Below are 14,045 nucleotides of genomic sequence, written 5' to 3' on the forward strand. Positions count from 1 at the left end.
TCGTGAGTTGCACGGCCCGCTGACCAGTCTGAGCATCGGTGGAGAAGGCAACACGTGCACGCTCCTTGAACGTTAGATGTGCAGGAGCGAGAGCTGTGTCAAAAGCGTAGCCTGTGATGTTATTTTCAAAGTCGTAGTGGTGCCACAGGTGATCATTCCAGGCAGAAATTTGGGCCAATTGCGTCTCAATGCTCGGTGGGGCCGTAGTAGACAGAAGGTCCTCCAAAGTCGTGGCTGGCTCGGATGTTGAGATTGGTTCTGCAACCATGGCCGTCGTCTGGCTCGAGGACATTGGCGCCACCGTAGTAGGATGTGCCGTTGAGGGCATGGTATTCGTCGCTACGGTTGCTGTTGTAGATGATGCTTCAGACGTGACGAGCTCGTTTGTTGTCGCCATCGTTGTCGGCACGGCCGTCGTTGTTGGTATGTCTGTCGTTGACGTTGGCTCGGCCGCCATCGTTGACTCGTCTGTCATTGACGTTGGCTCGGCCGTCGTCGTTGGCTCGTCTGTCATTGACGTTGGCTCGGCCGTCGTCGTTGGCTCGGCCGCCATCGTTGACTCGTCTGTCATTGACGTTGGCTCGGCCGTCGTCGTTGGCTTGGCCGTCGTCGTTGGCTCGTCTGCCGTTGTCGTTGGCTCGTCTGCCGTTGTCGTTGGCTCGGCCATCGTTGTTGACACGTCCGTCGTCGATGGTTTGGGCGTGAACATAGGCGTTGTCGTTTCGATTGAGGACATCTCCGTAGTCGTCAGCACTTTCTCTGTCGTGAAGACAGCAGGCGACTCGGTTGTGGTGGACCAGGACGAGTTGTAGACGAATATGTCATCCAGATACCCATGGAAACCATAGACGAGGGGCTCCAGCGGGCAGCAACCACCAAGCACTAGCGCATCAGGCGCCAGTGTGCCTTCGACGCTGCCTGATACGATGGCTTCGCCATCGATCGAGACGAGAAAGTTCAAGTTCGACTCGATCTGCTGCAGCTCCAACTCCAGCTGATGCCATGTCCCATCGGCCAAATTACGATCTTCTGCCCCCGATATGGTGTTTGTAGCGCCGTTACGCGTTGTTGTGACGACGAGGCCACGCGTTGGAAGAAGGATGGCCACGCGCACAGCGCCGTCTACAGACAGCACATAGCTGGCATCGTTTGAGGAGGTAAGGAAACGAACACTCACACGCATGTACGTGTCTTCCGGGCTTGGCAACCAGATTGTGGGTGCAAACTGGCCCGTCAGATAAAGGAGGCCGTCGGCCGTGGCGAGCGCCCCTGGTTGGAGCAAGGCGTGCCTTTGATGGCCGCTTCGATCCAGGAGAAGGTTACCGCCATCACGGTCGACAGGCGCAAAGACGATTCGTCCAAACCAAGGCTGGGTGGGCGGCTCAGTGAACAGTCCTGGAGCTAGCCCGCGATCGGCGACCAAAAGTTGCACGTCGTTGTTGGTGAGGGCGGAATCCCAAATCCGAACATCATCGAGGAGGCCTGGAAAGACATAAGAAGATGCACCAGAGTTGCGGTCTAGGCGGCCACCCAGAAGAAGACGGTCGCAGTTGCGGGGAAGAGCCAGCTCGGTCTTGGAGGCCAGGGGCGCGCCATCGAGATATAAGGTCACCGTGCCCTGGTTGGCGGTCACGGCCAGATGGTGCCAACCATCGTCGTGGGCGGCCTCATCATCGCTTGCCGCGTCGGTGGGCCAGGCAGCAGAGATTGTTGCAGACTGCACGCCGGCAACGCCCTCGAGGGCGGTGATGTGCACTTGGACCAGGGTGTAGACAAAGCGGAGCTCCATCATGGTATCTGCGATGCCGTCATCAAAGTGCACCAGGATTTCTGGCGCTGGCGCGGTGGACGTGGGGCGTTGTACCCAGGCAGCCCAGCTGAGTTGGGAGGCAGGGACGAGGGATGACGCATTGGTCCAAAACACCTGGGCGATGCCACGACGCGTAGCATTAAAGGCATAATTTCCCGAGGCCCCTGGGCCAACAGGCTCGGCGCGGTCGAGTGTGGGTTCAAATCCGACACAGCCACCATGCAGATTTTGCTGACCCGCCGAATCGAGTGCGAGGTGCAAGAAGGGGAAGGATTCCTCAAAGTCGTAACGAGCGAGCAGAGCCTCGGGCTGGGCTGGAGCCACCAACAGGGCCAGCAGGAGCAGGCAGGCATAGGCTGGGGCCAGGAGCCCGCCACCAGGCACCAGACAAGACTCTGGCATGGTGGAAAGTTTGGTCTAGTGGGCGCGCCCAGAGACCCGACTCGAGGCGGGTGGAAGGAGTTATTGGGGAAGGAAGCCGGTGCAGAAGGGCATGATGGAGATGTGAATGGCTGCTAGTGGAACGCAAGAGGGGGCGGGACCGGGCGAGGTCAGCTCATGCCGGGTTGACTCGGGCCACGCAGTGCACCTAGGTCGTGGGTGGTTCGATGGCTACGCGCAGCCCAGGAGCAGATTGCCTTGATGGCGCACGGGGGCCGATGGGCCTTACCAAAGACCAGAGCACCGGCAGTTCTCAAAGCTTGATTCTAGGCGCGATTGTGTGAGGCGCGATCTATAACAGCCGCGCAGGAAGGTGATCGACAACGCCTGTCAACTCGGGAGGAAGAGGCAGGAAGAAGCAAAACAAAACAGAAAAAAAAACGTGATGGCTGAGTGAGTAGGGTTTGTGTGTGCCTGTGTGGGCACTGCAACGACTGATGGAAGTATGTGCCACCTCCCCTTTGAACGCGTGCTGTGGGAGCGCCTCGCTGCGTGTTTGAATGCATGTGTGCAGAGGAAGCGTCGTCCAAGGAGCGAAAACTCGATCGTACCTCACGTCATGTGGATGAAAGGTATTGAGCTGTGGTCGTGCACGTTGTTCAAGGACATGAATTGCATTCACAGTCATGGAGGTAAGAGAGCGGACAAGCGAGACCGAGGAAGAAGAAGAAGAGAGAGAGAGAGAGAGCGGGGGCGCGGGTAGAGAGGGAGCGGCGTACCCGGGGCAGAGCGGGAAACGGAGCCCAGAGCAGGGTTGCAGAGCAGGGAATTGATCGCTCGTCGCACACACTTCAAGTGTCACGCGGCAGAGCAGAGGGGGGGTTAGAGGTTGAGTGACGAACAGGTGTGTGAGGCAGAGATGTGGTAAAGGCTGTGCGTCGTGGGAAGGGCAATTGCAAGGCATAATCAGAGATACGAAGTAGATTGGGAGGGCAGAATAGAGATGACGTGATCAGCAGAACAGAGCCGGAGCGTCGAACAGAGAAACAATCAACACAAAAGATTACTCGAGACCCGAGGAGACTGGGAGACTGGTTGATCTGCGTCATCGTTTATTTGTCAGATTGTCAGATTGTCAGAATTTGATGCGAGCAGATGAAGTTGCGGGACGAGGCACCGTGCGCTGCGCTGCAGGCGGCGTTGAGGGACCATGATGAGCTTTTGGCAGCGAGGCGGGGGGTTTCTCTGGTGTGTACATGACAATGACATTGAGATCATCATCATCATCAGAGTCTGTCTGTGACTGTTTGCGTACACTTGCCGACAACAGCGCCATGCGTGTGAGGTCCTTGTGGAATGTGCGTCAGTGACGTTAGCGGACAAGTTCGCGGCCGCCATCGAACCCATCTTGGATGGGACTGGCCTCGGTTGAGTGATATGTGCGCTGTGCACCCGTGGGGATGATCGCGTGCAAGTCGCCTTTCTTGTGCACATGAGACAAACAGGGGAATCACCGGGTCACAAGTTTGCAAATTGCTGCTGAATGGCATGTTCAGCCTGCCACAAAACCCTCCAGCCCACAGCATTGCTGCTACTGGAACGGAACCTGTGAGTGACAGAGTATGCTTTGGAGAAGAACCCACAGATGTGCGCGATTGCCTCCTAGAGCATCGCAGCTCCTCAGCCACGACATGGTCAATATTCATGTAGTCTGGCAGCGCAAACTGCAGCACCACACAACCACACGATACCCACCGACACCAGCGTGACGGATGCTCACCGACGCCCTTTTGAATCGCAACGAGATCATTTTTCTTAACCGGCCCGGGCTTCCCACCACCCGTTCCCTCAACCCGACTCCCCCTTTTTGGTGACCCCGCCGCCAAGCCACAACCAGATGACAAATCGATGGGCACTGTTTACTGCGGTCACGCGAGCCAGCCTCGGGCCAACCCGTTGCCTCTGACTTGAAGCCGAAGCAATCCTCCCTGCCATGGGCCTTCAACCTAGATTACCAGGCCGTCTGGCCGCGCTGGCGCTGCTGCTCGGCCTCCTGCTGGCCGTCGCTCGTGCCGCTGATTTTCCAACCAACTGTACGAACGTTCCTCGTCGCCCCGAACCTCTTTCGACTTTCAGCCACCATACCATCGACCGACCGCTCACCTCACGACTTGAACCACCTGCCCCAACAGGGATCTTTTCCGGAGACACGGCCCTCCTTCCATCCACCAACGCCCAGCTACCTGATGCGGGATGGGAGCAAGCTCGTGACACCTGCGAAGGGCTAGGTGCCATCTTGGCGACCCTGGACGATGCCGCAGACCTCGAACTCGTGTCCAACCTTCTTGCCCCGCTTGGCCTCACCTCTACCAACCTCTGGCTGGGTAAGCCTACGCCAGACACCAGCAGTCCCAACCCTTTGCACACGCCTGGTGCCACATACTACACACGCACACACACACACACAAAGTAGCCACAATTAGAACTGGACGAGCGCGACCTCAGAGCGGCCTCTCTCACCCATCGGTGACTGCGCCTTTTTATTCTTTTTTTTTTTTTTTTTTTTTTTTTTTTGTAATAATTTTCATGGCCAAACTTTGCAGGCGGCCAGGGCACCGGCAGCCAAGCACCCTACACTTGGACCTGGTCCGACGGCTCGGGGCTCTCCGTGCTGACAGATCCCCTCTTTTCCCTCTTTTGCAACCCTTTGCCTCTGCCCTTGCTTTGCCCTCTTTTTGGCAGCCAGGACAGCGATGCTCGCTGCCTTGGTCTGCTGGGTGACATTCTTCAGCCGGCCACCTGCGGCTCCCAGAAGCCCTTTCTCTGTCGTGCACCAGGTCTGTCCTTCCACACGCGACCCGACCTTGCTTTTTCCAAACCCCGACCAGTCTTCGCGCCAAGCTGCGCCATCAACATCGCTTGGACTCATCACAATTAACGCTCTGCACGGCTTTTGGCACCGCTTGCTCGCAGCAAACTTAATCCGAGATATATTGGCCTCCCTTACATGTGATGAGGGCTGTCCCGATGACGCCGACTGTATACTGGGCACCTGTGTCTGCCGAGCACCATTTTTTGAAAGTGATGGCCAAGGCGGATGCCGAGCCCGTTGCGGCTCCAATGACCTCCTCAGCCTGTTGCTGCAAGTGCCGTGTGGTAATCATCGCGTAGGTAATCAAAGCCTCAGCTGTGCTGGCACCGACCTCGTGCGTGACACAGCCGCGTGCCTCCTCGAGCCCGTCGAGCGCATCCTCGATCTGGCTCTCGAGGTGATTCCCCTCAACGACTGGCTCGAAGCCGCCGAAGCCCTGGCCTTCCCTCTGCTGGAGACCCTGACCGAGTCTGAGCTAAATGCGCTGGCTCAAATCTGGGATTTGCCCATCGTCTCGGCCGTGGGCTTGGACGACGCCGCCGTTGCCGTGCTTCGCGTCACCGCCAACCTCCTCAATCAAACGATGCTGGCCGCCTCGGAATCGGTTTTTCAACCCTTCCTCCTCCCCCTGGACCTGCCTCTCAAGAGCCTGATATACATCATCGAGCACACCCTCAACAGCCTCAGCAAGCTGCTTCTTGGTGAATACCTGTGGATTGAGTATGGCAATGGCTACATCCTCACTCAGTTTGCTCAAACGAGCATGTGGAACACCTCCACCTCCTGGCAAGTCTTGTACCCGGAACTCGACGGTGTCGTGCGTGCCGACGTGGTGCTGCCCTTTGAAGCCTTCCAGCTCGCACACCAGGCCTACCTCCTCACTCTGCCCAACGGTACCGAAGCTCCAGCCGCGGGTGAAGGCACCGACGAGGGTGACGGCCATGGCGAGGCTGCAGCCACCTGGATTCCCACGGCCACCATCATCTATTTCGAGGACGCCCGCATGTTTCCACTCTTGCCCACCCTAGCCAACTTTAGCATGAGCAATCACAGCATCACAACCAACAGCACCACCGGCACGAACAACACCATCAATGGTACCTCCCCGACGGCCAACGCCACAAGTGAGCCCGCCGTAGACTACTCGGCCCTCGAGCTCGTGCGCTCCCCAATTCTGAGCATCACGCTGATGGACCTGCCTGCGGACAGCGACCTCTCTGCCAGCCCCGTCAAAATGCACTTTACTGGCTTCAACTCATCAGATTTCTTCCCTATCTGTGCCTGGTGGGATGCCGGCCGCTGGAATACCTCGGGCTGCACCACCATTGTCTTATCCGACCATGACATTGACTGTGTCTGCACCCATCTGACCTCCTTCGCCGTCCTGACGGGGGCCCCGACCACTGGCGCCTCACGCGGTGGTGGGCGAGGCGGTAGCACCGAGGACAAGATGGCCGAGGAAATCGGCGCTAGCGGCGGTGCGGATTCCACCACCGCGCTCTCGGCCGCAGAGGCCCGGGCCATGGGCGTGCTCAGCCTCGTGCTGGTATCCCTCTCAATGCTAGGTGCCATTGCTGCTCTGGCCGTGATTGTCTTTGGGTGGCATGCCGCGCGTCCCTACCATCACAACCTCGTCCTCCTTTCCCTCGTCCTCCTTGGAGTCTATGTCCTCTTCTTCGTGGTCGCCCTCGCGGCGCCCAGTGACGACACCAATTGCACCGCCGTGGCCTGGCTCTTGCATTTTGCTGTTGTGCTGCTCATGTTTGCCTCAACGTGCCAGGCCTACCAATTCCGACAAGACTTTGTCGTGGTGTTTGCCAACACGCAGCGGACCGCAATCATGCGGCGCTTCGGTCTAGCCCTGGCCCTGGCCCTCGTTGTGTGCGGCCTATCGGCCGCCGTGGCGCCCAGGGACTACGGTTCAGACCAAGCCTGCTTTCTGTCGCCGGGTGGCTTGGCCATTTGGTTTCTGTGGGGGCCTTGCGCTCTGGCCTTGTTGATCAACATTGTCATTTTTCTGGCCGTCCTGCAAAGCATCGCTCGTGAGTCGCGGGACGTGAGCCGCTCCAAGGCCATTTGGGTGGCCATGGGCGCCTTCCCCATTGCCCTCAGCCTGGGTTGGCTCCTTGCAGTCTGGCTCATCCTCTACCCATCCCTGACGGCCGAGGTGGCCTTTATCGTCGTCAATTGTCCCCAGGGCCTGCTTCTCTTCTTTGTCTTTGTCTTTCGCGACGACCGACTCTGGAAACAGGCCCGGCACCAACTTGTGCGCTGGTGGACTGATAGCGAGCACTCGTCTTCCCTACCTTACACAGAGAAACCACCCTCCTCCACAGGATCTACTCGCGTCAGTCGCGCGTCCACGCCGACGCTTCACACCGACGAGCAAGGCCCGCTGAGCCGCCGTTCCAGCGTCAGCAGTAGCGGAAGCCGCTTTGTCCTCACGCGTCCCCACTTTAAAAAGGGCCCCATGATGAGCATGATCTCTGAGGCCCGTTTGTACGAGTTGGACGATTCCGATGAAGAACATCAGGAAGTGCGCGTGTGCCAAGCCTACGATGTCTGACCAGCTCAAAAGTCTCGGCAATATCGCTGAGATTGCCGCAGGCGGAAGGGGAACCCTGCTTGCTGCCTGCGCTTTGAATAAATGTACTCATCATATCCTGTTCTGCTATCAAGAAATCGTCGAGCGCATCGTCGCTCTGTGTCGTCTCGCCGTTGTTTGTATCGCTTTGCTCTGCTTTTGACACGTGCTGATGAATGATATTATGCCCGGACATGTTCATGTGCCGAACCATCAAAGCACCTGTGTGCGCGCGCGAGACGTGAACCAAGTTTACCGAAGCACCGCCGCCCTCAATACTTTTATGCAATTCATAGGAGAGTTGTGCTCTCAATCCCCAATTGATTCGATTTGTATTTGACGAATGTGATTGAGCATCATTCGCATGCATGTCACTCCCGAATAAAAATGCCTCTAAAAAAATTATGCGTAAAAGTTTGTGAAACGCCAACAAACGGGGATTGAACCGGATTCAAGGCGTCAAAGGCGCGGCATGCGCTTGCCCGTTAGAACGAGCCATAAAACTGACCTTTTCATTCACGAGGCTTACGGTGTTCAAGCTGCTCGTGGCAGAATCAGTGTTTAAAAGCGATTTAAAGACTTTGCAGAAAGTTTTCACTCAGGCTGAAATGAAATGGCAGAAGCAGACGAAGTTCGAGTTCACAATTTATTTGGAATATTTTAGGATGGTTTTTATCGACATGTGGAGCAGCATAGATCTGATCTGATCTGATCAAAGTCGCAACAGTGGCCTTGGCAGACTCCTTGCACACAGGCGCAGTACTTCAAATCAGAGCTTTCACATTGCCAGCGCTCCTGGCACACAATATCAACACAAGTAGAAGGGCAGCTAGCTCCAGTCTGGCGACTGTTACTCAATCGTGGCAGGTCGGCTCTCTCTCGACACACAACTCCATCTTGACATGCTCAATGGCCTGACTTGGATGGAGCGTTTAAGATGTGTGTTCGAATCAAGTTGGCACCCGTGACCATAAAAGTGGTTTGCCAAATGCCCAAGAAGATGCGCGGCACCACACCCTATGGAACAAAAAGCAAAGGTACGGTACATGAGGGTTGCTAGGGTAAACTACACGCAACGGCATTACCGAGGGCGACAGGCCAATTGCCCGGTTCAAGCCACATACCTTGAATAGGCCTCCAAAGCCGTGGCCGTCCACGACGTGACGCATTGTAGCCAGCATCGAAAGGCTGGGTTCATTCGCGGCTGCGCGGGCCTGGGCCTCAATGCGCGCCACCTCAAAAGGGTGATTCCAGCAGGCCAGGGTACCGCCAATGACACCGGCACAGACTTCTTGAAAGACAGTCAAACGGGCCGTAGCTGGGTTATCATAGTTGACCTTTTTGATAATCTCTCGCACGGCATCGGTAAAGCCCTGGCGCGAGGCCCAATTGGTGGCCTGGCGGAATGCGATGGCTGTTCCACCCGGGTAGAAGCCACGGAAGCCCTGGTGTGTAGCAAGCCACACACATACACACACGCGCGCCCAAAACACAACAAAAAGATGTGAAGGTGTGTGTGTGTGGATGAAGATTATAGGGTCAAGCCTCGCCGCGGGCAAAGACGTTTGCGCGGAAACAACTTTATGGGATCGCAGTCCCTACCTTGGCTTGCCAAGTGGCCCGGATCTGCTCAGTGAGGGAGATTTGTTTGTTGGTGACAGCGCTCGTTACCAAGAACGTGCAGGGCCCCATCACAGAGACCTGGCACACACCACCACCGGCACCTGCCAAAAAGCCAGCTGCAGTGGGCGACACGCCCATGCCCAATGCCGAGTCCTTGATAAACTCCTTTGAGAACATCAGCACGGAGCTAATTGAAACACATCCCAGCCAGACACAACAGGCGTGCATACGGTTGACCATGAGCCAGCGAATGGGCCCAGAACGCAGTCCTCTCTAAACAAGAAGAGCCGTTCATACCCTTTGCTGGCCGATTCCACCATCTTGGCCGAGGTGCCTCGCCAAAAGGCACGGGCCCCAGCAAAGCCACCCCCGTTGCTTCGGTAAATGGCCATGAGACCCTGTGTAAGAGCATGACCGGGCACATGGTGCGGGGCTTTGAGTATTCGCTTTCATGCCATGCGGGTTGGCTGGTCAGGAGGTCGGTCAGGTGCTCAGGTGGCATCACCAACCTCAATGGTCCCCTGGTTACGGTATCGACCCAAATGGGTCTTCCACACCTCCAGAGGCATACCTGCCGGGGACATCACAAAGGCGTCATACAGGCGCAGTCTGAAGTTGAGACCTCGGAGCATTCTACTCAGCCTGTGCTTGCTGCTCTGACTTGTCTGGAAAGGCGTGTGATGGAGCAGGCAAAGATACCAAGACTCACCGAGGCTGGCAGCTTCGACCATCTGGAGGATGGCGCCATTGCGCGCATCCACAATTTTCTTTTGTGTAGTGGATTCTTTTGGGCGCGGTGTCTACATGGTGGGCAGGGCAAGGGTGGACATGAGCTGGGTTGATTGAGGGAGGGGCCAGGAAGTCCAAGCTCATCGAGAACACAGATGATCGTGGCACGGTGCGGAGAAGCAGACGCCTTACGCCTTGGAGAACGGCAAGCGTCGATTGGATGCTCTCAATCTCTTGGCGGGCTTCCTCGGCAAAGCGCGACTGCTGAGACTCTGTAAAATTGCCGTAACTGTTGGTCATGATTTGAAGTTGACCGTTGGCTTCGCGCAGCTTGGAGATGACGATGTCTGGCATGTGTCGATACCGACGCTGCTGTCTGGCAAAGGGCACACGTGGGTAAAATCTGGTTTACAGAGGTTGGACTAGAGTGGAGGGGGACCAGAGTGGAGGGGCCAAAGTGGCCGATCTGGCTCTTACTCGAGGAGATATTGGCGTTCGAGGTCGTCTGCGCACACTACCAAAGGCTCATGCGACACGAGAGGCTCGCCATAACCCGGGCGAAGGGACAGGATGGGGCTTGAGTCGGCCGGGGCATCCTGTGCGTTGCTGTCGGCAACTTCGACATTGCTAGCCACGAGAGCCGGGGAATCGGCCGGGTTGGCCATGTTGGCTACCTGCGGCGTCAGTGGCGCAAAGAGTGAATACAAAAAGAATGTCGGATCCACAGCGAACTCAAAAGCAGAGGTAACGATCGATAACAAAGCAAAACATCAGGAGTCAAGGCACTGCACACCAGATTAAAAGCAGACATGAAGCATCCGCGCCAGGTGCTCGAGAACACTGGAAAGGTCCAAGGCCGGCGAGCTAAGGTGTGCAGCACAGTCCGCAGCTCACCTCACCTGAGCCCAAAAAAGCGTAGCGCCTCAACCAGCAGCCGCCACACAGCACCCCTGATTTTTCCTAACACCCTCACACGCACACCACGTATGCATCAGTCAGCCAAAGCCACTACCCAGCCCAGAACCCGACATCCCAAGCACCACCCCCCCCCACCCACCACCAACCGGGTCGTCGCACGATAGAGAAAAAAAAAAATAAAGAGAGAGAGGAGAGAGAGAGATTTTTGGGAAAAAGTGGCGCAGTGCGCAGCCATGAAATGTCAGACAGAACCGGACAACTTGGAATTGTGACTCACTCACCTTTGGACCTTTGGGTGAACAAAAGCAAGGGAGAAGAAAATGAACAGAGAGAGAGAGAGAGAGAGAATACTGAAGGATGTCGCAACACGACAACGTCATGAGGCGGTTGCTCAACAACAACAAAGCCAAACATCAGTGAGAGAGAGAGAGAGTCACACCACTCCACCTCAATGCAGAGTGGGAATAACACTTACTAAAGGCGTCGCCTCATAAATCTGACATTGGATTTGGTTAAGGTCACTCACTGCCTTCGTGGTCATTTTGCCTGGAAGCAAGGGGATAAAAAAACTGCACCAACCACTATATTTAGGCGCAAGATTTATGAGATTTGAACTCTGCTCAGCGATACTTTTCTTTGGGTGTGGATCGGCAGGTGAGCAACTTGAAGATGGAAAAAAAATTTGTCGGCGCGTTGTCGATGCAAATGGCAGCCACCTGGGCTGGACTTGTTGGCGCTGGTGGACTTCTTGTTGTGGAGGGGCTGTGAAAGACAATGACAGTGAGGATGGTGGTTGCGGCGGTCGCGAGGACCTGCCAGCAGACGGAGCATGTTTGCCGCTTGCGTCGTTCCAGCGAGACACACAAGGGGCGTCGGTGACCTCACGAGTCATGGCTCGTCTCTTCAGCCCCTGTGGTGCTCGCTGGTCCGCGGTCGCGATTTCATGAGCTTGATGCGATATCCTGCGATGTCCTGTCCCATCCTCCTGAACATTGGCTTGCATGGCCAACTAAATGGCCTCGCCTGAGTTGGTCTTTCCAGCTCTGCCCCTGAGCCATGTGTCATTGAGCTTGCCCCATCCAGTTCCCTGTCAGTCCCTGAGCCAGCGCTCGTGCTCATCTGCCTTGCTTGGCTTCATTGCTCCCGTTTGCGTCTCCCAGAATGAAGTTCTCCACCAAGACCTCTAGCCGCCGGAAGGCCCGCAAGGCTCACTTCACCGCTCCTTCCAGGTACTAGTTATATTTTTGTTGCTTTTGAACCGGTCTTGTGGTTTGACACGGGTTGGCAAAGGTTGCTGGGGCATGCGGCTCTGTAGCCGTCGTCTTGTCAGCTCAATCCCGAATCCCGAGCCAACTTGGCTGGCTGTCGACTTCGGTCAATTTACTCGAGTGTCCTCACTTGATGCCTCGTCATTGGTCGTGTTTTCTTAGCGAGCGCCGCAAGCTGATGAGCGCTCCTCTGAGCAAGGAGCTCCGTCAGAAGCACAACGTGCGCCATGTCCCCGTCCGCAAGGACGATGAGGTTAGTTTTTGTTGGAGTCTTACCTTTGTTTTGTGCCGTCCATGAAATGAGGCGTGGCGAGGACATCGGTTTTTTTTCTCGATGTGGCTTTTGGACTTGTTGCCCGGCAATCCTTGTTGCGATTCTGGTGATGGAGTTTTTCACATCAGATTCCGTATGCACACGCTCGCATTTACCATTCCTCATGTTGTGGTTTTTTTTTTTTTGCTCTGTGACAGGTCAAGATTGTCCGTGGTGCCAACAAGGGCCAGACCGGCAAGATTGTCGATGTCTACCGTAAGAAGTGGATCATCCACATCGCTGGCTTGACCGTTGACAAGGCCAACGGTGCCACCTCCTTCCTGGGCTTTGACCCCTCGAAGGTTGAGATCACCAAGCTGCACATTGACAAGAACCGCCAGCAGCTCCTCAACCGCCGTGACAAGACCAAGCAGTCTGATGCCGCCAAGGGCAAGCACCAGGAGGGCGAGCTGTCTGCGTAAATTCAAATCCCATACCCCTCGGTGACTTGTTTGGACTCTTGTCAATCAGGTTTTCTAAAGTGATCCCTAAAGCCCTCATCACACACTCCAGCATCTAGTCAAGCATTTGCCTTTACGAGAAGGTTTCAGATGACGGGAACCATTCAGGGGATTCAAAAACCCAGACACGGCATGACTGAACAGCACGCTGGGTAGGCTCAAAGAAAGACCTTGGGGCTCATGCATGCGTTGAACCTGCGCACCGTTTGCACATCCCCTTCCCGATCACGATCGAGTCTAGAGAGAAGAGCAAGAGGAGGGCCCAACCACTACAAGCTGAAAAACACGTTCACAGTAAAACCCGAAAGGCAAAGACAACCAGCACGAGTAGCCGACAGAACTACTGTTGTCAACATCAAATATTCTAAAATTAGCGCCTGAAAATTTTTGGGTGAAAATTGAATTTTTTTCTTTCTTCTCTCTAGTGTGTGTGTTTTTCAACGGTCGCGCCGTTGAAGTTGCAAGGCGAAGGGATCGACCCCGGGTGGTGGCACACACACCCTCGTTCGTCTCGTTCGTCTGTGCTGGGGTGCCCTTGCGCACTCGCTGCGCACTTGCTGCTGTCGGTGCAAAGACGACACCGCTGTTGAGTCAGCTGGGTGGGTTCCACAACTCGAAGCTGGACGGGTTCTGGCGTTGCGGGGGGTAATTTGACCCGTGTTTCACAGACTCCCCCCTCGAGCTCTGAATTACCTAGCATCGCGCAGCATGAGTTCAAGGTTGGTGTTGGCGCGCTCTGCATAGCACGGTGCCCCCAGACTGTTTTGCTTTCCGCATGGCTCATGCCATGTTATTTTGGCAGATTCCGCAGCTCGTTTCGGGGTGGGGCAGGTGCCCAGCCGGCAAATGGAGCCGGCGGTGTATCCTTCTCGTCTTCGACGTCCTCTGGCATTCGCACTCAGCGCGATCAAGATGACCTCATCGCCGACCTTCGCAAAGAAAATTTTGCCCTGAAGTTACGCATCTATGAAATGGAAGAAAATCTGGGGCGCCTGGCCCCAGGTGACATTGCACAAGCCATCAAGCTTGTACGTGCCTGCTTTTGCCTGCCCTAGCCTCCCGAGCCCACGGCCTGCGATTTCATGC

General features: G+C 56.0%; 4 protein-coding genes across 4 annotated transcripts in view; 2 read left to right on the forward strand and 2 right to left on the reverse strand.

Annotated features, from left to right (window-relative positions):
* Positions 1 to 365: 365 nt before the first annotated feature.
* Positions 366 to 2,212, reverse strand: MONBRDRAFT_8830 (uncharacterized protein; the record flags this gene model as incomplete). The annotated part of the gene is made up of 2 exons (XM_001746451.1): positions 366 to 759; positions 834 to 2,212. 2 exons carry the CDS (start codon positions 2,210 to 2,212, stop codon positions 366 to 368), a joined length of 1,773 nt encoding a protein of 590 aa, XP_001746503.1.
* A 1,375-nt stretch (positions 2,213 to 3,587) lies between these two features.
* MONBRDRAFT_37365 (uncharacterized protein) lies at positions 3,588 to 7,629 on the forward strand (the record flags this gene model as incomplete). Its single annotated transcript, XM_001746328.1, has 2 exons — positions 3,588 to 4,575; positions 4,934 to 7,629. Exons 1-2 carry the CDS (start codon positions 4,185 to 4,187, stop codon positions 7,627 to 7,629), a joined length of 3,087 nt encoding a protein of 1,028 aa, XP_001746380.1. The 5' UTR covers positions 3,588 to 4,184.
* Positions 7,630 to 8,553: 924 nt separating this feature from the next.
* On the reverse strand, positions 8,554 to 10,664 carry MONBRDRAFT_26061 (uncharacterized protein; the record flags this gene model as incomplete). The annotated part of the gene is made up of 8 exons (XM_001746452.1): positions 8,554 to 8,664; positions 8,772 to 9,092; positions 9,250 to 9,457; positions 9,568 to 9,668; positions 9,780 to 9,841; positions 9,980 to 10,070; positions 10,192 to 10,402; positions 10,477 to 10,664. The coding sequence occupies 8 exons, from the start codon at positions 10,662 to 10,664 to the stop codon at positions 8,554 to 8,556; spliced, it is 1,293 nt and encodes a 430-aa protein (XP_001746504.1).
* A 1,410-nt stretch (positions 10,665 to 12,074) lies between these two features.
* The window catches only part of MONBRDRAFT_37367 (uncharacterized protein), a gene marked incomplete at its 3' end in the record, with an annotated part of 8,041 nt that continues 6,070 nt past the window's right edge, over positions 12,075 to 14,045 (forward strand). The window contains exons 1-4 of the mRNA XM_001746329.1: positions 12,075 to 12,146; positions 12,348 to 12,438; positions 12,657 to 12,916; positions 13,762 to 13,987. Of these exons, the coding sequence (XP_001746381.1) occupies positions 12,079 to 12,146; positions 12,348 to 12,438; positions 12,657 to 12,916; positions 13,762 to 13,987 (645 nt within the window). The 5' untranslated portion in view covers positions 12,075 to 12,078. The remainder of the gene's footprint in view (positions 12,147 to 12,347; positions 12,439 to 12,656; positions 12,917 to 13,761; positions 13,988 to 14,045) is intronic.

The sequence above is a fragment of the Monosiga brevicollis genome, genomic scaffold (genome assembly GCF_000002865.3).
Source record: "Monosiga brevicollis MX1 MONBRscaffold_12 genomic scaffold, whole genome shotgun sequence".
Taxonomy (NCBI): Eukaryota; class Choanoflagellata; order Craspedida; family Salpingoecidae; genus Monosiga; species Monosiga brevicollis.